Source organism: Protobothrops mucrosquamatus, unplaced genomic scaffold, assembly GCF_001527695.2.
Source record: "Protobothrops mucrosquamatus isolate PMUCROS unplaced genomic scaffold, P.Mucros_1.0 scaffold1152, whole genome shotgun sequence".
In the NCBI taxonomy this organism is placed as follows: domain Eukaryota; kingdom Metazoa; phylum Chordata; class Lepidosauria; order Squamata; family Viperidae; genus Protobothrops; species Protobothrops mucrosquamatus.
The window spans coordinates 151,688-177,266 of NW_015387367.1; the positions used below are offsets into that span (position 1 = coordinate 151,688).

The 25,579-nt window shown below is 37.5% G+C and overlaps 1 protein-coding gene across 1 annotated transcript in view; it reads right to left on the bottom strand.

The window, feature by feature from the left end:
• Positions 1 to 25,579, bottom strand: part of PLXNA1 (plexin A1) — a 113,671-nt gene that overhangs the window by 17,874 nt on the left and 70,218 nt on the right. The window contains exons 14-19 of the mRNA XM_029284973.1: positions 18,017 to 18,273; positions 14,160 to 14,226; positions 5,843 to 5,989; positions 4,191 to 4,350; positions 1,916 to 2,067; positions 879 to 975 (exon numbers count right to left, since the gene is read on the bottom strand). Of these exons, the coding sequence (XP_029140806.1) occupies positions 879 to 975; positions 1,916 to 2,067; positions 4,191 to 4,350; positions 5,843 to 5,989; positions 14,160 to 14,226; positions 18,017 to 18,273 (880 nt within the window). The remainder of the gene's footprint in view (positions 1 to 878; positions 976 to 1,915; positions 2,068 to 4,190; positions 4,351 to 5,842; positions 5,990 to 14,159; positions 14,227 to 18,016; positions 18,274 to 25,579) is intronic.

Consider the following 25,579-nt stretch of genomic DNA (forward strand, 5'->3'; position numbering starts at 1 on the left):
TCCTCCCTCCACTTCACTTAACTTGCAGCATGGCCTGTCATACCATCAAGAAATATGATATGTTTTGGGCTCCCTGTCAATTAAACTTCATTAACCAAATGGCCCTAGGAATAAAAGAGATCACTGACTTGTTTTTTTTTTTTCATCCAAAGGATCTGATGAATAATGAAGGAAGCTCATTATAGTTTAAAACCTACTGGTAGGTAACCTTCGATTCTAAATAAATGACTCCCCCCCCCACAAACGAAGGCAAATACACATGTCCCATGATAATGTTATAGGATCCAATCTGGGTCAGTGATCAGGACCAGAGGTTTAGTCTGGTTTCAGACTCATGCTGAAGCCCATCCTCAGGGAATTTCTCTCTATCTGAATCTTCCTGAGGATGGGCTGTAGCACAAGTCCAAAAGTTCAGCAGACTGAACTTCTAGTCCTGGTGACCGACCCAGATTGGATCCTGTGACAATTTTTTTCCTCAGCAAAGTAATACTTTTAATGGTTACAATAGACACCTTGCTTCTCTTAATCATGTATCAATAAAGCCCATAAAAGCACAGAGACTTTAAGAAAACACAGTGAAGAAATACACATTTTGGAAGCATAACTAAACTGGATAAAGCAAATTATCAGAAGAGAAGAGAAGAAACAACCAGAGGCAAAAGCCTTAACTGGAAGAAGCTGGTTGAATTACTATAAAATGGGCCTAGGTCAATTTTGTCATGCAAAAGCAAGGAAGTCATTCAAAGAGGCTTGACTGAAACATGGTATCCTTTTTAGTCTGCTTTTTCTTAACTTAGAAAGACTTTCTTTCTTAATTCCCAGATTGCTACTGAATTCTAGATGGTAAACTGGAAAGGATGTTTTTTTCATTTACTCACCATATCTGCTGAGTGATTTTGTGAAAGTAGACGAATTGGAAATGTTGTAGGCAGAGTTCTGCTTGGGCACCAGTGCCACAGATGAACCATCTGTTACCTGTAGAGAGAGAGTATTACCAAAATTAAGACTGAAGATGTTTAGATCCACAACCTCTACCTCTCTCTCTCCAACCAACACTGAGCTCCCTATTGAAGGTAGCTGAAATAACAAGTTTAACTCCCTATTCAGTGGATTCTCAGAGCCCCTTAGAAATTTTGAGAAGATGGACACCACATTCTCTCATAATGTAAACACAAACCTAAGAAAGCTTTCTTTTTCTTCTCAATAAAAAGCCATTTTCCATTCCTTAGGATTCCCAGATCTAACCTGAGTTTTATCTCCTTCAAAATCTGCCTGGCACAAAAAAATAGAAAGCTTTTCAGCTTTGTCTAGAATGTGTTCTTATTTCATTCTTGCTTGGTTAGAGCATATTTATTCAATTGTTTGTAGTGGACAGATCAAAGACAAAGCACACAGAAGAGCATATGGATTCTTCCAGGCCTTGTTGGGAAGGATACAGAGAAAGAGAACAATCTTGCACAAAATTTTAATGCTTCTTTTGTTAAACTTAACAGTTAGAAGCTTTCTTTTTATTCTCTTCAAATGTGTTTCCAAGATGTATAATTTAGTATTCTTGCTTGGTTTTCTTCTTACAAACATTACCAGGCTAGGTAACATCATCTGTGTACTGATGTTGTCTAGCCCGATAATGAAATGTCTGCAAGAAGAAAAGCAAACTCAAAGGACATCAAAAACCTAACAATACAATCCTGAGCTACGTATATTCTCCATTATTTAAGACTCATCACATGTACACAGAATCTAGCCTGGACTTTCATCCTATTATCTCCTGCCAATACTAATTCAATAGTAAAATAAATAACAAGAGCTGTTTGCCATATCCATCTCTCAAATATAAGATAAACATATGTATCTTGTATTCGTATGCCAGGTTTCTTTTGCTACCACTAAGGCAAAAAGTCAAGGACAACCACACCTGGTAATGAGCTAGAGTGTTGAGCCTTTTCCAGTCATTGTCGATCTTTGTGGTGACATCTTCATCTTGAAGAATTATCCGAGCCATCCTGCCCTGCCGCCACTCTGCACCGATGGAAGAGAAGGGCATGGGGTCACTGGGGATCGTGCTCACTTTGGACAGATCACAGAATGAAAGGCATGGAGAGCATGTGAATGAGGCATGGCGCAAGCCATTTTAAAAAGCCACACCCCATCTAAACCCCATTATAGTATTGTTGTAGTTAGAAACAATTATGCTAGGAAAATCTGTTGGGGATCTAACGCCATTTTCTCCTTGGTGACTTGGGCCTCCCGCTCCTAGGAAGAAAGCAATGGCAACTCTGAAGTGATTGCCAAGAAAACTGTGGTTGATGGAAGTGAAAGACTGACTCAAAGACAAACACCCCCCCCGCTCACTCCACAAAACTTCAAATTATTCAACTTCACAACCCATTTGAGGGAATGTTCAAAAATATCTCCAGCTTAATCAACAACCTTCTGCTTTCAATTCTTGTGAACCTTACATATTCAGTGATCCTCAAGCATTGTTATCTCAACTACTGGGATCGTGTCAGCTACCCCCCCCAAAAAAAATATTTGGTTCACTACTCTATTCATATGAGATTACTGTTATCATCATCTCTCAGATATTACATCTTATTTCTTCCTGCTATCATAAAGTTGTTTAAAATGCTAACCTAAAATCAGCAATACATCATAGTAACATTTTTCTTTGAGAATGAAAAATGACATTCCTTGCATACCAAGTAGCATCTGTCTCAAGCAACACATTCTTTTTACCTAGTTTTGACCCACGAAGGTTTCAACTATGAGGGCTTCATTTTTGGAGCAAAAAGTTGTTCAGGTGTGGAATACTGAATCACCTCTTGCCCATTTTTATGTCTTTAGCTTCTCCCAAAAATGGGATTATGGGCTCATTTCTGAGGGAAAGACTTTGGGATGATAAATTTAAAAAAGGAGAATCTCTTCCCAAATTGTGACTCCTTTTTGTTACTGGATCCAGTTTTAAATGACAAGTCTGTTTCTTCACTTGTAGATTAAAGCAAAATTTATCACTGCAGTCAAGGCACCAAACAAATTTACCAAGTTTGGCTAAGCTTCCTGCAAATTCTGCTATATAATGGATCTAGTTTCTATATATTAGCCATTTTAAATTACTATTGTTCTATTCCAATTATTTCTGCTAAGAGCTTGACTAAAAGGATATCATCATCATCATCATCATCATTGCTTGTATTCTATCTGATGACTGAATCACACAAAAGAACATCTATTTCTTATAGGTGATTTATCATTAACATATTTGATCCTTAATTCTTAGAGAGCTTAATTCTATTCACAGTTTGCTAAGAAAATAGTAAGGGTGTGCAAAATGGAAAGAGACCTTTCTAGAGAATTCCAGAATGTTCCATTTTCTTTTGAATAATGGTGACCCTTTTCTAGACAGTACTCTTCTTGGAGATGATTCAGTAGTTTGGAAAGTAAATCCTTCTCTGGTGCAGCATCTGCCTTCTGGAACAGCATCCTTTTCACAATTTGCTTCTCCCTCATTCTACTCGCCTTCAAGAAAGCCCCCAAAACATAACTCATTCTTCAGAGCTTGGCATAGGACCCTCCAGACTGAGGGTGATAGTGGGGATTGTTTGTTCATTGTTCACTCTAATTTTTATATAAAAATTGCTTTTTCAATTTTTCTGTGTGAAGCTGCCCAGAGTCATTTTTGGGGCAGCCTAGAAATTGGATGGATGGAAAAATGAATAAACAAATGATCTTCTAGAAAATCATACCAATTTGTAGCTCTTGCCTACTTGCCTATTCTTCCTAATATAGAGAAGATCCATTTATCAAAATACCATCAAACAAACAAACAAACAAATAACCAACCCTGTCTCTTTTCAGCCTCTGCCTATTCATCTGAGTTATTAGTTTGAAATTGCCATCATGTTTGATAGTTTTAAAATGTTCCCTTAGAACATGCATGGAGATACCTATCAACAAGTATAGAAGGTTATGTGTGAAGACAGCTGTAGGAAAAAGAAAGTAAAATGGCTACACATAGACAAAGACAAGATAGCTTCTGAAGCAGCTACATGAGCCTGGAAAAGCATGCAGCTTCTTTAATGAAGTAAAAAGAATTGTTTTGAAGCATCTTTTCTATTGTAGTTTTATAGCCCTAATGTCATGATCATATGAATCCACTGTTTATCCTAACCACACAAGAAACCATTGCTCACCCAAATCCATGTCTCCTGCTTTGGGTCTTTGGGAATATGGTACTCCTTTGTACACAGCATCCAACAACTTTTCTTTCACTTGTGTGATAGTATCACAATTTAGGACCTTGACTGGAATTTCAGGAGCATTTTCATTCTCAGGGTTCACACAGTTTAGTGTCTAGATAAAAGGAAAGAATAAAAAAGCTTTCTTTCTTTTCAATGATTGCTTAACTTTAAACGTTTTTCATAATGTGAAAACTTGGCTTTGTAGGGCACCATGCAAATTTCAAAAATAAAACAAATATAAATACATTTGTGTACAAGAATGCTCTGCATAACATTATAGCTTTCCTCAGATGAAATGGATGACAGGAAGGGCTGTCATTAAGCTGTCTTGAAACGCATCACTCCACTCTAATTAGGAAGGAACTCTGAGAGAGAAGCTTGTTGCAAAATGTTCTCATTTGAAAATAATAGGGAGAATGATAGCTCAGATATAGATCACCTGGTTGCAGCAGAAAGTTCAAAGTCCAACTTTAAGCATCTCTGAATAGGAGAATCTCCAGTTTAAAAGCCTGAAGTAATGAGTCAACTATACTAGAATACATGGGCCAATGACCCGACTTAATAAAAGGCAGGTGTCTATATCTAGCTATGAATGATGAAAATGCTATTTAAACCTAGCATCTCTATTTGTCATGGTTCATATTCCTGGAGAAGGAAAGAGTATGCTTCTTATAGGTGGCACAAAGGAAGAGGTTTTTTCTTTTGATTTAGGAAGAAAATTAATATTAATATTAGAAAAGAACTCATATTTATACCCCACTAAGTTTTTAAAGAATGCTGTGTGTCTGTATTTTAAAGCCATTTTTTTCTTCTTCCAAGGATTCAGACTATATCTTTAGTACTATGGACTAATCCAATGTTTCTTAAAGTGTTGCCAACTATGGGGATGGTGCTCATCTCCATTTTAAGGCCATTGAGCCAGCGCTGTCTGAAGATGTTTCTCCAGTCATGTGGCCAGCATGATATTGCAGAGTGCTGTTCCCTTTCCCACCATAGTGGCACCTATTTATTTACTAGCATTTGCATGCTTTCAAACTGCTAGATTCCCAGAAACTAGGGTGAGAACAGGAGCTCACCCCATTGTATGGCGCTTGGGTCTCAAACCTGGGCTGCTGGCTTTCCAGCCGACAAGCCCCATGTCTTAACTACTGACCCACCATTTCAGATATAGAACTGCAATGGGATGGACGCTATAATTCAATATCTAAAGAAGCTGAAAAATAATATAACATTAAAATCCCATCAAACCTCACAACGTTAGCAGCAGTAAACATGTTAATTTAATTTTAAATATGGTAAATATCAATAAATATTTGAAAAGAGAAGCTCTTTTGGGGTCCTCCATAATTTTTAAAAATAGGAAGAGGTCCTGAGAGAAAAAAGTTTAAGAAACATTGGACTAATCTATCAAAAGTTTAGAGAATACCAATAAAATTTAGAGAACATTCTCACCTCTCGTTCTATATTACCTCCTTCTATTATTGGTTTTGATGAAGAAACAACTGCCTTGTTACATGTGATTTTTCCCCCTAGCAGAGTATTGTCAGAAGGGCTAACTCAGAGGGCTAGGAATCAATCCTAGTTAAATTCCCACTGGTACTAACCAACATTTTGTAGTCAATTTGTTGCCGGATGAGCTTGTCTTCACTCAGGGAATAGCGGGCTTCTCCAGTGATGGCATCTATAGGCCCCTTCTCCATCTGCTGTTTGATGGCACAATACAACATGAACAGAGGTTCACCAGCACATTCCTGAAGAATGGATGAAGAGAAAGAAGGGCAGTCAATATAATATTATGCTTCATTTCCAAAATATCTTGCATACTGTATGTATCTAGGAGAAATACAGTAGTTGTTATTCTTGTCTCTTAGAAGAATCTGCATCAAAGATTGATTTTTATTAGCCATTATTTAATGCTTCAATTAAATGATTATTTTTACAGCATGCTTGCTGCAGGATAAAAACTATGTACACAGAAATGACTGGGATTGAGCAAGGTCAGGATTTTGTTAATTATTAATTCAATAGTGTATTGCCTCCAAAGGTAGCTCTATTTGCTTTGTTAAGGTTTCTCTTGTTAAGCGCTCATCCAAAATAACAGCTGCTTATTTAGTCTAAACTTCTAAAAAGAAAAAAAATATCTTTACAGTATTTGCAATCTGAAATTCCTGAGTGGACTCTCTCTCTCTCTCTCTCTCTCTCTCTCTCTCTCTCTCTCTCTCTCTCTCTCTCTCTCTCTCTCTCTGTGTGTGTGTGTGTGTGTGTGTGTGTGTGTGTGTGTGTGAGAGAGAGAGAGAGAGAGAGAGAGAGAGAGAGAGATCTCCAAGAAATAATTTACAAAAAGGCAGTGAAAAACTTGTATGTAAACAACAATTTCAAGAATTTCACTGAAGGTCATTGAGCTCCAAGGATTGTAACTTAATAATAGCAGACCAAGCTAGGGATTCAATATTTTAAGTTCAAATGTAGGCCCTTTCAGAAATTTTGTTTTAAGAGATTTAAGTGAAGAGCAATACACAATTATTTGAAGGCTATGATTTCGGTGGCATCTTTATAACTAAAATCCTCAGAGAATCTAGGAAGCATCATTTCTGGCAGAGACTCTATTATTTCTAGGGCTTTGAAGACGGCAGCCCAAACCTGGCCTGGTTTTGAAAGCACATTAAGAGCCTTGCTTCTGAGCCTCTTGAAGAGGCTATAGGTTTTTTAAAAAAGAGCGAAAGAAAGAAATGAAAGAGATATGATTGATTGAATAGTCCCTGAATTTTTTGTATTAGTGTAGGTAGTATACCACACATATTGTAAGCGATACAGATTACACAAGGCATGAATAGGAAATAAGAATTGTGTTAGGACAATGGCAACAGCCCAATCAATCCTCAGCCAATGGGCACCTCTGCCAGTAAAACATATTTATTGCAGCAGCTAGAACTTGCTCCTTAATAAAAGAACAGATGCCATCAGATCATTCTCTATTTTTTCACACTGGGGTTGCAGTCTCTAATTGCAAATAATTAAGGTATGCAGATTTACTTCTAGTTTGTTTCTTAAATGTTTTATTGCTACAAACTTAGAGACAAACTTGCAGCTCCAATATCTTCTCCGAATTTCTCAAATGTGAACTTCCCCACTCCAATATCCTACATTAATCTGTATTTCAATTAAGTTCTGTAAATTTCTTTTATTCCTTAAAAATGTTTTTAGTTGTGCTGCTAGATTCTATATTTGATAGTAATGAGGTCAACAAGACAATCATCTGATGGTTTGAAATAAATGCTTCCTGTTGTTTCCTCTACAGTTCCCTGGTTCATTTCTCTAGGTGTCCTCTACTGTTCTTACTATATAAAGAAGCAAATGCATAATCAACTAGTCAGCTTCCCTGCACTGATAAAAGCAACACAATTTATTCTACTGTGAAAGAGGCAACCTTATCTATGTCCTGCTTTTTAGAAGTGTAAGAAAAATAAAGTATTCGGATTTCAGTTAAAGGAAATGTGCTAGGTCACAGTGCTTAGATGAAAGAAAAAATTAGAAACGTTGAAGGGTGCAGTATTACCAATAAGAGATATTTGACAAGAGGCTGGATTGTTTATGAGAGAAAGAGTAGCAATGAAGAGATGAAAGTTATTAGGCTAAGAGGTAGAGAAAGTATTCAAAGGAGGAAAGGTACTACTCCAAAATTGCTATCTGGGAAGAGAGACATGATCTCCAACATTTATAGATTATTATAGATCAGATCTATAATGCTGATATGCAGTTAATTCCCAAAATATTTCAGTACTTTGAACAGCTCCAAATTATGACATGTTAGGAACCCAGGGACAAAATTCTACATTACCTCTATGGAGTCTCCTCTTATCCCGGTGGCCACCAGCACAATAAATTCTACTTTGGTGCAAAGTGAGCCCGCTCTCTCTGTCACCATATGCTGTTAGCATCTCGTTAGCATCTGCAGTAATTAAAGAGACAGCTGCTAACGAGCAGGAACAGGCATACATCATCCCTAGACCTTCCGACAACACGCCTGTCTTTGAAATTATGTTTCATTTGCAAACTTGGCTTCATTAAGTCTGCTTGGGGAAAAAAATGTGGGTGCTGCGCTGTTTATTAATAACTGTCTTGTCTCCTCGTAATGCACAAGCCAAATGATGACCGTACGTTAACAAGCACACATGGCAATTATGATCCATCCTAGAAAAGTGCTCCCATTTTTAGTCCTTCTCTCTCTCCTTTCAGGTGAAGCCAAAAATATAAGTTTGTTCCCAGGCAGTTTTTGATTGCTCATAAAATGTCTCTGCAAACCGCTCAGCCACAAAAATGCAACACAGGCAGAGGATAAATTGAAGATGGCTCCTTGGTCACATCTCATTTGTCTATTGTGTTTGCCTGGCATATCGTTTTCTACCACTTGCAGTCAGCTGACAAGCCATGCATTGCTTTGGGGCTGCTGTGCCTGCCTTTTCATCAGGGCTGTTTAAAGTGCTCATAAGAACAGGGGATTGCTTGTTCAAAAGCACCTCTGAGGACTAACCCATTTACCATTCTTATTCTAGAGAGGTGTGAGAGATATTATGTGTCATGCAATGGACAATAAAAAGAAAAGTTCTGCAGTTCTTAAAGCTCTGGATTAGTCTGTTAATTACTTTATGTTTGCTAACTGATCTTGGGCTTTTTGACTCTCAGCTGTACTTGGATATGTACCTTCATCAAGCAACAGTGGAAGAACTTTTTTTTTTTTAAGAATTATTAGATTCAGTATTTGTTTGCAGTGAGAAGTGGCAGAATTTGACACAGGTTTACTAAAGAGCAGAGTGGAGTTTCAAACTAACAGGGATTAAGCTATACAAAACCAGACCATTGCATTCACTTAGAAAGCTAATGTGAGCTCAGCAATTCAGTCTTATGCCAAATAATGTATTAGCTAGCCAGCTCTTTGTTATTCATGGATAGCTATCACACACTGATTCCAGATAACCCATTTTGGCATTTAGCTATTTTGATTAGTTTTCCAACATCAAAAAACAGAATTGCTTTGTCTGTTCTAATGAAAGATATACAGACTAAACAGGATAGTTACCAGAATGTATTGCATACCTCACTAAGCCTGTCCATATCAAACTTCCCTGGAGGCCTTTAAGTTGTGTTCATGAATGACAAAACTGGTCCTGGCTTTCTGTTCCAAAGATTAATGTTTTAAGTTCAACTATGCAGAACTGTCAGTAGCTTCAGTGCCTGCTATAGTTTCCAGGGTACCAATTAGGTCATTTTAGATACTGGTTTATATAATCATTTTGGGCATAGCTAACCATAGGCAGCCTTGGGAAAGCCCTGTTTGAAAAACTAGGTATATTTCAACAAACAAACTAAAGCAATAAATAAAGTAGTCCATTCCTCTAGCCAAGCACCATGATAGGAATATAAACCAAACCAAAGGGAGCCCACTAAAGCGCAATTCACTGAGTTTCCCTCCATTTAAATTCTAAATTCTGCTTCAGGCTGCTTAGAGCTCTAAATCCCTCTTTCTTCTTCACACACACTTTCACCACCATCATTTTGTTTAAAAGGAGGAAAAAATACCCTGACATCTTTAGGCAAGCAGCTATGTTTTATAACCACCTCAAACCTTTCTCCCTTTTTCTGAACAGCAGGGATTAAGTGCTGATCAGCAACATTAGAAATAACACTTTATAACTGAAGAGGGAGATAGCGCCCAATATATGTCACAGAGACCACCGCTCAACTCTGTGTTCAGGTATACAGACAGCACTTTCCCCTCCTAGGGTCATAAAAAATTGCTGCTCAATCTTTTAAGGACACAGACCTAAACATTCTATTCTGTCAAATGATTAGGAATGCTCCTCCAGCCAATATAGGAGAAATGTTATAAAATGAGCTCATAGTGTCAAGCTCAGTTCGTCTAGAAGAGGAACCAAAGACTAAAATAAAACGATGAAAAATCCTATGGACAGCTTGCTATCGTGTTTATAATGATGTCTATGCAATGCTGATGATTCCTACCCCAAATACAGTAAGTGTATTTTTTATGGAACAGCCACCTGCCGACCTAATGCCCTTCAGTAGCATAATAAATAGCTACGTTTGTGGGACCTCTGTGAGTTGTAATCCAATATAAATGGAGAGCGCCACGTTGGAGAAAGAAAGAATTAACTGAAACTATAGGAAGCATTGGGATGTATGAGCTTGGCACGTCAATGCCTGTGCATATGCAGAGGCCTGAGGCAGTATAGCTAATACTCAGACAGTGTCTTATTGATGAGATTTAGCTCATCAGGCACCTAATATTGTGCATTTTTCAATGCTCCTCTTTATCTGTTTCGCTTTCCTATTCCCTAGGATGGCTCATTAGGATGCTGATAAATGGCACTAGAGGGCTCAACAAAACCACCAGTCCCAAGACTTGCTGATTTCTTAAAGCTGGCTATCCCCACCTTTTCTGCAGCAGACAGCTAAATGGGAAAAGGGGGAGAGAAGAAAAGTATGTCTTTCTCATCTCTCAGTGGGATTGAATCAATGTATTATTTTGGCAAGCTAGCTTTTCTCTGTGTCACAGGACTGGACGTGTTATTATATAGTGGTCACAAGGGACTATATAATCCCATGTGACCTACAGAGTTATACCTTTGGGAATATTTTTTTTTTCCATTTGATGACAGAACAGCCAGCAAGAGTATAAATACAAATTTACCCCGTGGCATCTGTATTAAAAGTCAGAGAGCTTTTTAGAAAGCCTTCCTTGGCACTGCTGTTCTGATCATCAATCATTGTTCTCTCAAAGACATGGACCCTCCTGAAGATCAGAGCGCTCTCAGCATCCCCCAGTGACACGTTTTCATGAAAATCTGCTGTATACGTGAAAATATATTTTTACTTGCTTGATTTGCCTGCACAGGTTTGGGCTAAGAGATTATAAAGCAAAACCTGCTGACATTCTGCTTGCTGGCAAAGCCTTTTCTAAATATCTTAACTATACCTTCTTATTTGACAAATATTTGCCATATTCGCCCACTAAAACCTCTCAGAGGAGAAAAAAGAGAGAAAGGAAATAAGGTGGGTCTTTTTTTTTCTTAATATATCAGAAAGCTGACTGGCAAGACAAGTTTGCCTAACATTTTAAATGAGGCATATGTTCTCAAGTCTTGTGAGATCCTTTTTACTTTTCCCTCTTTTTTACACCATAAAACCTGTAACACACTTTTATTATGTCTCTGTAAGCTCCCCCACTGTTATTGCATGGATCTTTTCTCCAGACATTAGTTTATGAGTGCTGTTGTTTGCAAACATTACTCTTTTCTACTGAAAATCCTCAGGCATATAGGGTGTAAAGATGACAACAGGTGATGTATTAGGAAAGCTGGCCCATTTTTGACCAATCTGATTTTTGTTTCTTTCTTTTAACTGTCTGGTTTACTATAGCTCCCAGGAGTAGCAGCAACATGACTGATAGCCTCACGATGGTGAAGTGGGCTTTGGAACTTGACAACTGCAATCAGGGGAAATCTGTGAGAAATTCACAACTTGGAAATACAGTTTACTATTTCAAGAGTTTGGTGGATCGGGATGCATTTGAAAGAAGTGGGGATGTATCATTATTCTTAAAACAAAACAAAACCAGACCAGCTCTTGGAACATTCCACGAACAGTTTGAGGCATATTTTCCAGACTGCACTATATTTCATTCTCTTTCGTTTGAATCCTATGCTGAAGCACAGCATGGAATAAATTGTAAGTCATGACCGTATTTATGGTTTCTACATTTAATATACAAAGTATGGTAACAGCACACTTGTGACAAATCTACTAGCTAAACAATTTCTCCCTTACAGGAGAAGTAAAACATACCATCAGCTTCAGACAGTACATATAACTGAGAATTTGCTGTAGTTGTACTAGCAGAGTAATATAAACAAGTTTCTGGGTTTTGTTTTTTGCTAAGTTTCCATCCATCCTTTGTGCAAATACTTATGTTCCATGACTTCACCACCATGGATCAAACAAGTTAGTCCCTTAACTTGGTTCCTGCCAAATATTATACTGTGTAAAAACCCAGCCAGAATAAAATAAATTGTGTAGTTATACTGGAATAACTTAAAACAACAATATTAGAAAAAAATGTTTAAAGAGATGCAAAAGTCTGTTGTTCTTAGGTCTTTGCTAATTGTTATACATTGTAGAGCAATGATATACTTTCATGGAAACAGGGTGCCCCTAGACCAGTGATGGCGAACCTTTTAGAGACCGAATGCCCAAAAACTGGCCCCGCCCCACTCTGCCCCCTGCCCCGCCCCCGCCCCGCCCCCACCCCGCCTGCCCATAGGGCCACTCACCACCTCCCAGGCCCGCCACAGATCGCCCAGCAGCGCCATGGCGGCCACACCTTCTGCCCGCGCCCCGCAGCATCAACTGTGCACGATGGGACGTGAGGGCAGAGTCTTGTTTACTCTGTCTGGCTGCCATGTCCTTGGCTGCACTGCTCCGTGTGGGCCATGCTCGGGGGCGACTCTCCTCCAGGGGGGCTGCTGGTGAGGGGGTCGCGGGGGAGGCAAGGCTGGGGCAACGGCATGTGTGCCCACAGAGAGGGCTCCGAGTGCCGCCTCTGGCACCCGTGCCATAGGTTCGCCACCACTGCCCTAGACAGAAGCAAGGTGTGGAAAGCCTGTAACCAATGATGATTGCTTTCCGTCTGCATGGCTTTCTTTATTTTAACAAGGGATGGTATTCTTCAAAAAGCAGCTTTGCTCTGTGCCATAGCAACTCACTGAGTAAAACTCTGGCAAAACCCTATTATTTAGACATCCCTTTTGATGTATAGATCTGTAACTGCCATTAACCTGGTATTCCTTCTGTGCCCCAAAATTCCTTTAACACACCATGTGCTCCAAAACTATAGTTTTAAGTTCATCTGTGATACAGCAGTTCAAGGCTTTAGTTCAGGCAATATTGAAAACATTCCCTTTGCTGAAAGAATCTGAATTTTATTCATGCCTATTGATTTTGCTAGGGAAAACTGAACCAATGGGAAATATTACATCACAGAATAATGACATGTTAAGTGATTATCAAAAGAAAAACACCTATCAGCTGAACCCCAATATTAACATAAGAACCCTGTAAATTATTATTATATTTGGGTTCCACAGTTTCTTGGGAGATGGGTATGGTGGAATGCAGTCTGAATTCCCAGGAGGGAGGGGCTGCATTCTAGAGAAACAAGTGATAGCAAAGTTTAGATAGTTTGGTTGGGAGGAAGTTTTCAGAGTATATCTTTAATTATGCATGTTGTTTTAGTTTGACAAATTTTCTGTCTGAAGGCGATGAACAATAATGAAAACTGTTTTGAAATAACTCTACGTGTCCTTTTTGGTTTTGGGGAGGGGAGATGACAGGGTATTCCTTTTTTCTTGAATTCAATATCTATTTTGCCCAAATAACTTCTCAGTAGCTCTCTTCTCCATGTGTATTTAACCTGATATATTCATCAATGCCTCAGATGGATTCTAAACAATCCACACCTTTGCACCAACCAATTTATTATAAGGATTAAAAAAGGTGGCAAAATGGAGTGTTTTTATCAAAACAGGACCTTAGCATTGCACCTTCCTCCATTATTCCTAGTGAAAGGATTTTAAAATAATACACTGAACATTTGTGAGATTTATAACATTAGGGTTAATAACAAAAGGTTTTAGTAAGGGATGAAAAACAGCTCAGCATTGTTATTCTTATTTTACAGAAAATGAAATCTCAACTGGACTTAATGTAGTACCAGCCCTCCAAACTCTGAGGGTGAATTCTTGATTCACAACATATACACTGTCAACCCCCAACAGATAAAAGATTCTGAGTGCCTCAGTCCTTCTCCCTGACACTCTTAGTGTGGTTCACACAATGTAGCATACTTACCTTTAGGAACTTATACAGAAGGAATGTGAACCAGTTGGTCAGCATTTTTTCAGCCACCGACTCAGTCCTGTAAGAAAAGTAGAAAATAAATATGATGACAGGAAAATTCAGAATTCTCTGATCTCCCTTGAAATCTTAAAACTTTTATTTATCTTAAAGACTTAAACGGTCAAATTGTGAAAGGCAATAACTTTAAAACAAAAAGGAATGCTGAGATTATTATGTAAAATTAAAATATAATCTTAATAATAGCCAATTCCAGTTTAGCTCCATTCAGCCATTCCAGTGAAAAGAAATCCTCTATAAGCTATACATTATTCGGATTAAAAAAGTTCCAGTCTACCATCATCAGATCTTCAGAGTAATATAGAGTATCTGAGAGAATCCACAGAATGTTCTAATTCAGAACACAATTTATGCATCTTATCAATTCATTAGAAATAGAAAGCAGAGATGAAGGAAGTCACATTTAAAAGTTTTTGTTATAAATTCTACACACTTACACCCAGTTAACAATTATAAGAAAAGGTAGTTAGCTGCAGAATGCAGACAAATCCTGAAGAAATTTAAAACTCTTTTGTATATCAGTGAATTATCTCTGTTGGAAAGAACTCTGTAAAAGCCACAAATAAGGCTATTAATGTCAATGTTAATGCTATAAGACAGCAACCACTTACTTTAAGTATCATGGGATGGTCTACCCAGTGGTTACTAAGAGGAACCTTCCACCCAGAATACAACACTAATCACTGAAGGCAAGTATAAATATGAAATAGTAATGAAAGATGGGAGGAATTCCTCCAGTTCTCAAAATCCATCTTTGTTTCTTAGAAACAATCAAAGGACTTAAATCAATTTGCAAAACCCAGATGGGTTCTTGCCCTTTACCATTGGGGGAAAAAATCAAATAGAGACATCCAAAAGGGTTAAAAAGCTCATGTGGCATCAAGTGAGTTAAGAAGCTTAAGTGTTTACAACAGAGATATGAATATGTCTCTGTTGTAAACATTAAGATTAACATATTTATCAAACATTTAAACTATGCACATTTATTCAGCATGAAAAAATGCAGGTGGTTCTGATTGAAATTATTTATACTTTTTTTTGACTGCTCCATCTATTAATCATCAGATCAGCTATTTCATATTCAAATGATCATGAAAGCACAAGCAACACTAATGACCTCAAGAAGGTAACCGCTTTTTCATTGCTACGAGGAAACAGGTAGAGAGTGTTATTGAAAATAACAAAACCACAACAATCTAAATTCCAATTATCTAAGTCTAGAAGCTACATGGATTCTGAGTAAGTCTACACAACACAAAGGACTATCAGGCAGAAAGAAGCAGTTAACTAGCACAGATTGTTCTGAACAGAACAGGACCATGGAAAATGTTATTTCCTGACTACCTTCTGCCTTGACCAAATGAAGATGATGTCTCCACATTTGGCTTTCTGCTCATTGTATCTCTCTTTTACTTTCCTCACAAAAATAGGCCTGGTATGTTGTGACAAGGGTAAGAGTGGAAATTGTTGGATTTAAACTAAAACACAAATGACCTAAGTTCTAGTTCCCAACTAGTAGATATTCTAAATAAATCCCTCTCCTTCCCTTCTGGTATGCAGCCTGGATATAAGATAAAGAATGACAGCTTGCATTCAGCATGATAGAAACACTAGTGTGGAAAAAATGTGTGTCCCTTAAAAAGGGGGAGAAGGGGAGAAGTCTGAAATATAAAACAGATAGTTCTATAATTCCAATTGTTGGAATAAACTTGGCTCTGAGTAAAAATAACAATATTCAGGTTTCTGCTGTTGTTCTGAGATGGCTTTCTGTACTCAAGGCTTAATTACTAGATGGCCATATGTTCACAGGACTACATTTTATAATACAGATTTCATAGAACATGAGTGTTAAGGCTGTAAAGGCAAAGTTTCCTCTGCAGGAAGTGATATAGGGAAAGATTATAAGATCAGGACTAGGGAAATAAACTTTATGAATGATACTATACATACATACACAAACTACATTATTTATTTATATATCAACTCTGTCTAGCTTCCCATCTCACCAAAAGCAACTCTGGGCAGCACATAAGAATAACAATACCATCTAAATTCACAATGTAGGCTTACTTTACACATTATATTTAGGAGGCATATACTGTTTACAGACTTAAGAAAGGATAATATAGCTGATTATATCTAGAAGCCAGAATTCACTGAGGTTTCCTCACTGAATAAAAGAATAATTTGTCCCAATGTAATAGTACAAGAAACGGTACCAAGTTCCAAAAGAAATCCTTTTAACATATGTCCACTACATGTTCATGTTAAAAACCTGATGGGCCAGAACAGACAGAGGAAGAAGAATACATTATTGACATGTACTCATTTTCCACCCGTGTTGAGATAATACTCAGGAAAATCTTGTTTTATTCTGAAACAATCACTTGTTAGAGGTTGAAGAAGTAACCTTGAAGAAACAATTGGGAAGGAATAACACGGCGAAGAGAGAGGTCTGGTGCACTTCTATGCAGAAAGAGGATATGTCCCTTTTGAGCCTGCAGAATAATAATGCCTTGCTCCCTACCATCAGAAACAAATACTACTGAAAGACAGTAACTTTGCAGTAGACATTATTTGTGATGAACTAATCCACTCTGGATTTAGAGACATTTATAAAAACACAATATCTATGTGACACAATATGGGTAACCCTCACAAATTTAAAAAAAAAAATAAAGAAAGGAAATAAATTGAAAGAAGGAAGAAAAAGAGAGCAAATTGCAAAGTGCTCTATTCTTTTTCATTGCCTTCTGTTGAGTTTAAAAAAAACCCCTCAAATGCTAATAAACAAGACACAGCAGTAAGCCGCTACTACAAATCAAGCATACATTTGTCCTTTCAATGCTGTACAATCATTCCTATGGTCATTTCCAAAGTCTTTTAAAGCTTTTTCTTTTCTTTTCATTTTTACATCACATTATCATGATTACACATAGAAACATATTATTTGTTTAATAAAGCATAGAATTGCCGTATTTTTTGTGTATAAGACGCTATTTTTTCCTGCAAACACCCTGTTCAAAAATCAAGTGCGTCTTATACAAGTCCAGTGTCATATACACGGAAAAATAATGGTAACCTCCACAGCCTAGGGCATGCCTGTGTGGGTTGCCATGCCGCCTGGTGGGCTTGCCACTATCAGGAGGGGGCAAGATTGTCGGCCTGCCGAACTTCCGGATTTGCCAGCTCAGCTGGTGCTCAACCGAACAGCTGATCGGCATGGAGAAACTGGCATGCCAGAGCGTGTTATATAAGGGTGTGTCTTATAGATGGAAAAATACAGTATTCTACAGAGAATGCTAATAGAATGAATGTTGTTGAAAATAGTGTATAATGTGGAGTTCTACATTAAAGTTTCATTTAAAAAAGATGCTGACACATACTGTACAAGTGTCTGTCCTCACATTTAACAGAAATTTGGTATCTCTGTCTACTGAAACAAACATTTCCTCCAATCTGTTTGTCACCTTGTTTTGATATCTGACTTACAAAGATATGAAAATATTCTAGCTTCTAAGTCCTTCCACTCATAAATGTTCAAACTCATAAATGAAATACTAAAGGCCAAAAAGACTCCCCTACTTGCTCAGTTTCATGAATATTCCATCTAATAGTGATCACTCTGTTTTTGAGAAATGCTCAGATATGGAAATAGCTATTTATGGGGCACAGTTCTATTATTTTAGTGCTAAATCTATGGTCAGAATTTTTAAAAAACACAAAATAAAAGGCAATACCCTGACGTCAGCAAAAGTCCACACAAATCCTTTTACTATACAAATGCTCACCTCCTCAAAAGCAATTTGGGATGGTTCTTGCTCTCCAAATTCTTTTCAATCAGATCTGAGAGAAGCTGTTTCAGCACTCCAGTGGCATATTCCATCTCACCCTGTAGGGCTGTCATAATTAAAGATGCCACATTACCCCTGTCACGCATGGAGAAGCTACGTTGGGCCTCCAAGGTTCGAATAAAAGTTAACAGGAAGTGCTTTTTGTTCAAGAGCTGCCCAAAGAGTGTCAAAGACTTCTCCACATTGGCCTGGACCTGAGGAAGAGAAAATACGGTTGCAGTTACCTCAGAGTATTTTAACAATACAGAGAGATTAGGAAAGTCAGGTACAGAATCAGGTGAGACATTGGACATGGAATCATGGGGTTTAGCCAACAAATCACTTTTTAATGTTTGTTTCTAATTATATGTGAATATGTCTTCTCTTTGTAGAAGTTTCATTCCAAACCTCATAATTTAGTGCATACAACAAGAATATGAAATCCTTTAAATCCTTTGCAGCTATGTCTTCCCAGTACTCAGTGAATCCCCTTTTTTTTCAAATACTTCATTATTTAAGAAGTTCACACTGTGTACATATAACACTTTCTCCCTTAATGTTGTTAATTCATTAAAAGCAGCCTATTCTAGAAATTCACTTATTGAACAGATATTCTCAAAGACTACATACATGAAATATATGTAATTTACAATTTTACTTGTAAGATTTATTTCAAATTTTCTCCAAATTTTGAGACCATGAATCAACTGATCTTGTTTGCAAATAATACTGGAATAGATCTCTCTTTTGTCTGTTTATTGCTCAGTCCACTGAGCCTGGGCATTTGTTCATGGAAAAAACACAAACATTCAGGAAAGTGTCAGTAAAAATGATAATTTGAGTGCCGGAAAACATCAGAATTCCTTTCTCTCCTGTTTTTTAATGCATTTGTGCACTTGTGTGCATACAAAATGTGAATAATAAAAAAAGGCAACCCAGGGCATGAATATCAGTTTGGAGAGTCATTTAATAATGGTTAAATTCAGAAGTTTTCTCTACTTTTTCTACGTTTTTCTCCTATTGCTCCAAATCTGATTCAAATTCTAGCCCATCCATTCACTAAACATAATATTGAAAGAAAATGATATGCTCACAGTTCTCTTGTCTTGTCTTGTCTGTTATCACATCAAATTTATTGAAACAAACGAAGCTACTGTCTTACCAATCTGAGCCTATGGAACTGAAGTAGCAAAATTCAATAGCTGAGAGAAGACTCTGATCCAGATAAGCAATTTATGAAGGTTGTATCGGTGGTTCCCATGTAATGACAGCAATTGGGCCAGTAATTCCATCACTAAGCAATCGTTAAGTGAAACATCATGTGACCAATGTCTTACGACATTGCTTCGACTGCAAATACTAAGAGAATCATCTGCAGTCATTAAGTGTGACATCAGATGATTGGGACTTGTGTGTTACTGTCAGCTTCCCAGCTTCCCTCTGACTTGGTTGGAAGCTGTCTGTGAAGGTCGCAAATGACAATTACATGACTGTGGGACACTGCAACTGTCATAAATGTGTGCTGGTTGCCAGGCACCCAAATTGCAATTATGTAACTATATGAGGATGCTGTAATTATCATAAGTTCAAGCACTGGCCATAAACCTACTTCTTCAGCACTGTCATGAGTTGAACGGCTACTAAACAGGACAATTGTATCTATATTTGGTTTTCTACAGAGATCAATTCAAGGAAGAGGTCTGAGTGCAGCCATAGACCAATTTATTATTAAAATACTGTATTTTCATAGGCATTGCAGATTCCTTGCAGTGTAATCAGTGTATAAACAGAGACATAGAATGAAGATCGCATGAAGTATTAGTACCGCTTTATAAAACCCTAGTAAGACCACACCTGGAATACTGCAGCCGATTTTGGTCACCATATCACAAAAAAGATGATCAAAGGCCTGGAGACTAAAACATATGAAGAGGCAGGACAAGAAGCAACGGGTGGAAACTAATCAAGGAGAGAAGCAATCTAGAACTAAGGAGAAACTTCCTGACAGTGAGAACAGTTAACCAGTGGAACAACCTGCCTCCAGAAGCAGTGAATGCGCCAACAGTGGAAGTTTTTAAGAAGAGACTGGACAGCCATTTGTCTGAAATGGTATAGGGTTTCCTGCCTGAGCAGGGGTTGGACTAGATGACCTTCAAGGTCCCTTCCAACTTTACTATTATTATTATTATTATTATTATTATTATTATTATTATTATTATTATTATTATTATTATTATTATTATTAACGGCTGCGGGACTTGGGTTTGGCTAGTCTAAAGAAAAGAAGAAATAGGGGAGACATGATAGCAGTATTCCAATATTTGAGGGACTGCCACAAAGAAGAGGGGGTCATGTTATTCACTAGAGCATCAGAGGGCAGGACGAGAAACAATGGTTGAAAACTGATCAAAGAGAGAAGTAGCCTGGAATTAAGGAGAAACTTCCTAACAGTGAGGATAATTAAGCAGTGGAACAGCTTGCCTTCAGAAATCGTGGGCGCTCTGTCACTGGAGGTTTTTAAGAAGAGACACTAGACAATCACCTACCTGAGATGGTATAGGTTCTCCTGCTTGAACAGGGGACTGGACTAGAAGACCTCCAAGGTCCCTTCTAGATTCTATTCTATTCTGTTCTGTTCTGTTCTGTTCTGTTCTGTTCTGTTCTGCTCTGCTCTGCTCTACTCTATTCTCTATTCTCTATTTTGCTAGGACCACAGAAAATATAGAATTTATTAATGATATCTGATCAACATCAGCATATTTGTCACAGTAACTTTAAAGCTAGGAACATACAGAAAAAATTAACTACTTTATAAAAAATGATAACTCTTCTTTTAACATTTACAATACATTATTTGCAGTGTACAATTTTCAAGAAACTACATGATTTTTTTTAATCTCTTACCTTTTATATTTACATACCATCAGATTTTAAAATTTTATCCAACAAGAATCCTGTCTCCATCCCTAAATGGGAATTGCCAAAACATTTGATTTGACCCGGGACTAATTGCCAGATTCCTCCTGGCTAAATCTGAGCATAGCAAACAACCCTAAGGAAATTTTGATCTTTTGACTTTCTACACATGGCTGTAAATGTTACCGTCTGTCCCTGAGATTTAGCAATGGAATTGGGTCATATGGTCCATCTAAGCATGAAACAGAAAATAAATTACTAAATATGACCAGGACATCTGATCTATAGGGACTCAAGCGGAGAAATATTTCTATTTAGCTACAGTTGTGCTCTACCTGGTGCCTCAGTTCCATACTTATACTCAGGAAACATCTGAACAGAGGCAGGAAAGACCTTGTAGCATTTGAGGCTGCTGACACACTATTCAATCTCCATATTTTTCCAGGCAAACAGGTAACTAAAACTAAACACCTTCAAGACAAATGCCCACCTTCCTCTTGTAAAATAAGTATTTCAGGCAAAGGTTTTTCATTTCATTATTCTGAAAAGAGCTTTGTACTGATGGCAAAATATGAATAATAAATGAAAATTAAATAGATTTATATCTCATGTTTATTATTACAGCTCTTGTGGCTATCAAAAGCACAGGGCAAGTACTGTATATCTCCTGAATAGTATATAGAATATGGATTACACATTTGTACTGGTATTTCTTAAAAATAAGTTTGCACATATGAAAATATTATCTTCAATCAAGATTGTTCACCAGCCATTACCAACGGTTATTACTGCCAACCAATTGCTTGCAATTGAGGATACAGAGATTTGCTTAATGGCCAAGAAAATTGCATGAAAACGTAAGATCCAATTGGCAATAGTTTGATAATTTGAGGACAATTCAAATATTTTTTAAAAAATTAGGATTTCAGATTGGACAAAGCAGTTGTACTTCTAGGGAATTTTCGACAAGCCCTTCCCCTGCATTTACCTTAAGAAGTGAGATTCAGAACCCAAATAAAGGATACTTGCAAGACAATCTCTTCTTCTGAATGTCCAACTTGCTCCTCAGAATCTAAGCTCTCCTAGGGGATGAGTATTAGATTCAGACCAAGCCTGACTCCTGTCCCAAATGGGACACACTTCAGAGATTCTACTCTCTACAGGTCTCTGAGTTCAAAGCTGAGCCAAAAAAGTGACTGAAGAAGAGGCACGAAGTGGAAAGTAATATCATTTGGGAGTTGGTGGTCACTGTTATTGGCTTCTGAAATCCACTCCATTTATCCAGGAAAAAAAATTAATTGTTTTCTGTAATGCCTACTAATGTCACATCATATAATACTGTATTCCCCAAGTCTCATTCTCTTGCATCTGAATTATAAATTATCTTGATTTTTATATGTGCCCTATGTTACTAATTAGATACATCATTTCCCTTTGGCCATTCTCCCTGCCTTTTGTCCTGGCTAGCATACCCTGGTTTTCATGTACTTGATCTACTTGGTCAGAAACTGTTAAATTGTTGGTAGTGCTGGGGGGAAAAGACTCCAATTCATGACACAAAACAACGGTAGTTATTTTTGTCCTCTGTGACATGTTCGTAAAAATTTGAATTTACATTTATCAATTATAGCGGGAACCCGCTGCATGGAGAAGCACTTGTGCAAAATTGTTTTAATATCATTAACACAAAGCAAAAGGTGGGAGATTCTCTCTATCTGTACAGTCACACAAAAGCAGCTGTTTTCAACAACATAGTTGCTACAGAAAGGAACCCATTACACAGGGTACTAACCCACCCATATGTTGCCAGTGTTTGTGTGTGTCCATGTGCTTGTGCGTGTATGCGTGTAAATAAGCATATTTATTTAGATTAAACTAATTCTGTCTCCACAATGTTTATGCCATGTTCTTGAGGCACTTCAAGGCAGGACCATTTTTATTCCCCAATCCTTCTAAACCACAGTTGGGAAATGTGAGATGGTCCTGGAATAATAGAAAAGAAAAATGTCCTTATAGATGCCCCCCCACACACACACATTCTTTGATCCTTTAGAGAAGAGAAGGAGAAGAAGGAGCAACGTTGCTTATTTCATCCCAGCAGCTTTGGTTATTGTAGATGGGAAAACAGTTGCAAAGAACGGAAAAAGACAATACAGTCCAGATCTATTCTAGGGTTATAAAGTGGGTTGTATTTTACCTCAGGATATAATGCAAAACACAAAACCTTGTGTGGTCACTGTAAAGGGGGAATTGTGAAACTGTCAAATCATCTTCTGGGACTAAACTGATATGCCAGTGGAGACCCAAGATCTGGAGAGAAGGATAAGGTAAGATTTTCCATCAGCAATGAACCAAATCATCCACAAATTCTGTAGAATTTTATTGCTAGAAATTGGAAGATTCCCCTCCCCCCCCTTATTTTGCAATTTGGGGTTCATCATTGCTGAGTTAAGAGATTAACCATCTTAACTGCTAAATACAACAACACAGGAGCCTACAATTCTGAAACCAATTCTGGATCAATATAATGTCGTCTCCAACTGAAATTGCCATCAGGCAGCACAATGAGGGCTAGAAGTCAAACCCCAATACCCACATGACCATACTGACTGATGCTTGCCATGGCCATACTTTGAGGAATAAGTAATACAACTAATGCTTTTTTTCAGGCACAATCATGAAAATATAAGACATGGGCTGGATCAAGATCATATTTGGGAGTGAGGGAAAGCAGCTCTCATAAATGCTCTCCTGTTTCTGTCTGGAGAAAAAAGACTGAGAATATATGCAAAATTAGCTAATTCTCAGTGATAGCAATAAGAGGGAAGTGAAACAAAAGATATTCATTTGATTAGATGCTGCATGAAAAGAAAACATGGGCTAGCTGGACTGAAGGGCAGGCTGGGTTCAGAGAAGTAGCTCCCTTTAAAAACAATTGGACCATAATTCTATCTTTCTAAGATCATTAACTGGAGAAAACCAATTCTGGATTATTTAGTGACAGTTTGCTTGAAATACAAGGCAAAAGGCATTGTGTCTGAAGTGTTGCAAGCCAAACTGACTGACCTGGTTGCTTCTATGAGGCATCTGAATTAGCCCAATTCCTTGTTTTAATTAGGGGTGTATGTGGGGGAAGGAAGGAAGGAAGGAAGGAAGAAAGGAAGGAAGGAAGGAAGGAAGGAAGGAAGGAAGGAAGGAAGGAAGGTTCTACATATAATGACTGAATAAAGAAACATGAGGATGAAGGCTGTATTTTGACCTGAGTTGCTCCTAATTGTGATATGAAGATGCAGAACGGTGTTCTATTCATGGCAGATATAATAGGTGACTTTATGCAAAACCACTTTCTCAACTTTTCACTAATCAAAATAAATAACAGCCTTTGCTTGCTTCATGAAATGAAAGGAGGATCACACTGCATGTTCTTTCTTGGGTGGTGTGCTCAGCTTCCCAAAACCCACAACAGCTGATAAGGTCTAAAATTTGCTTTGTCCTAAACAAGTTGTTTATAACAAGCATAGCGGAGTGGTGGTGCTGTATTAGTAGAAGCAGTAGCACAAAACATCTGTTCTCAACAGGCTTGGCTAGTTATCAACAGCTCTGAAAGCAATGAAACAACACACATTCTCTCCTTTTCCTTCCTCCACCCACACTGTCACTCTTTTTTAATGGGTATGTGTTCATTAACAGAAGTAAATGAGCAATAGGGTATGATGGCTTTAAATTTTCATAGAAGAAATAAAACTGCAACTTAAACCCACAAGAGGAGTTGTACTTACAGTGCAACAAATTAGATGGGTGTGTGTGTCATGCACAAGAAGGTAGGAAGGGAAAAGAGAGAGAGAGAGAAAACACATATTCCTTCCTTGCCATTTGCAGTAACAAACATTATTATTTTCTAGTTAAGACATATGAACAAAAACTTGTCATATTGATTTTAAGAATTGTTGACGTTATATTTGACATAGTAAGATAAAAGGCAATCCTACTTGTTTTGTTCCATGAGAAAAAAAATCCAAAATTGACAGTTGAGTATCTTTATTAGGGCCAAAGAAAATAAAACAAACAACTTTTGGAATCTCCATCATACTTTGTTGGACATATAAAAGAGAGGGGAAGATGTTTTCAGAATTATATGTATCACATTTCACATTTTGTGAGATGGGTGGCCCTATACATATGATGAATGAATAAATAAAGTGACAGGAAACTTATTAGATCTGCTAATTGGGTCAGAATGTTATTCACACTGCCATAAAGGCTCTCCTCCAGCTCTGAGAATATAAGAACATTTGTATTTGTATGAATCATGCTGGGTTTTTTTTCTTGCAATTTATTTTTTTTAAAATTCTAAAATACATAGCATTTAACTGGGGAAGGCTTGTATCCTTATCCATTTACTCATTATAATTTGTATTTTAGAGTTCTGCTAGATCAAATCTATGAACTATCTATTTTCTTGTATGTTCTATACTTTACTGTATAGCAATCTGAATTATCCTTATTTTTCTTGAGAATAACCTGAATAATTCAAATAAATGAAAATGCAACTTATTTGACTATAGAGTTTTGAATGGAGGGAGCACACTGATTTAACTGTAATAA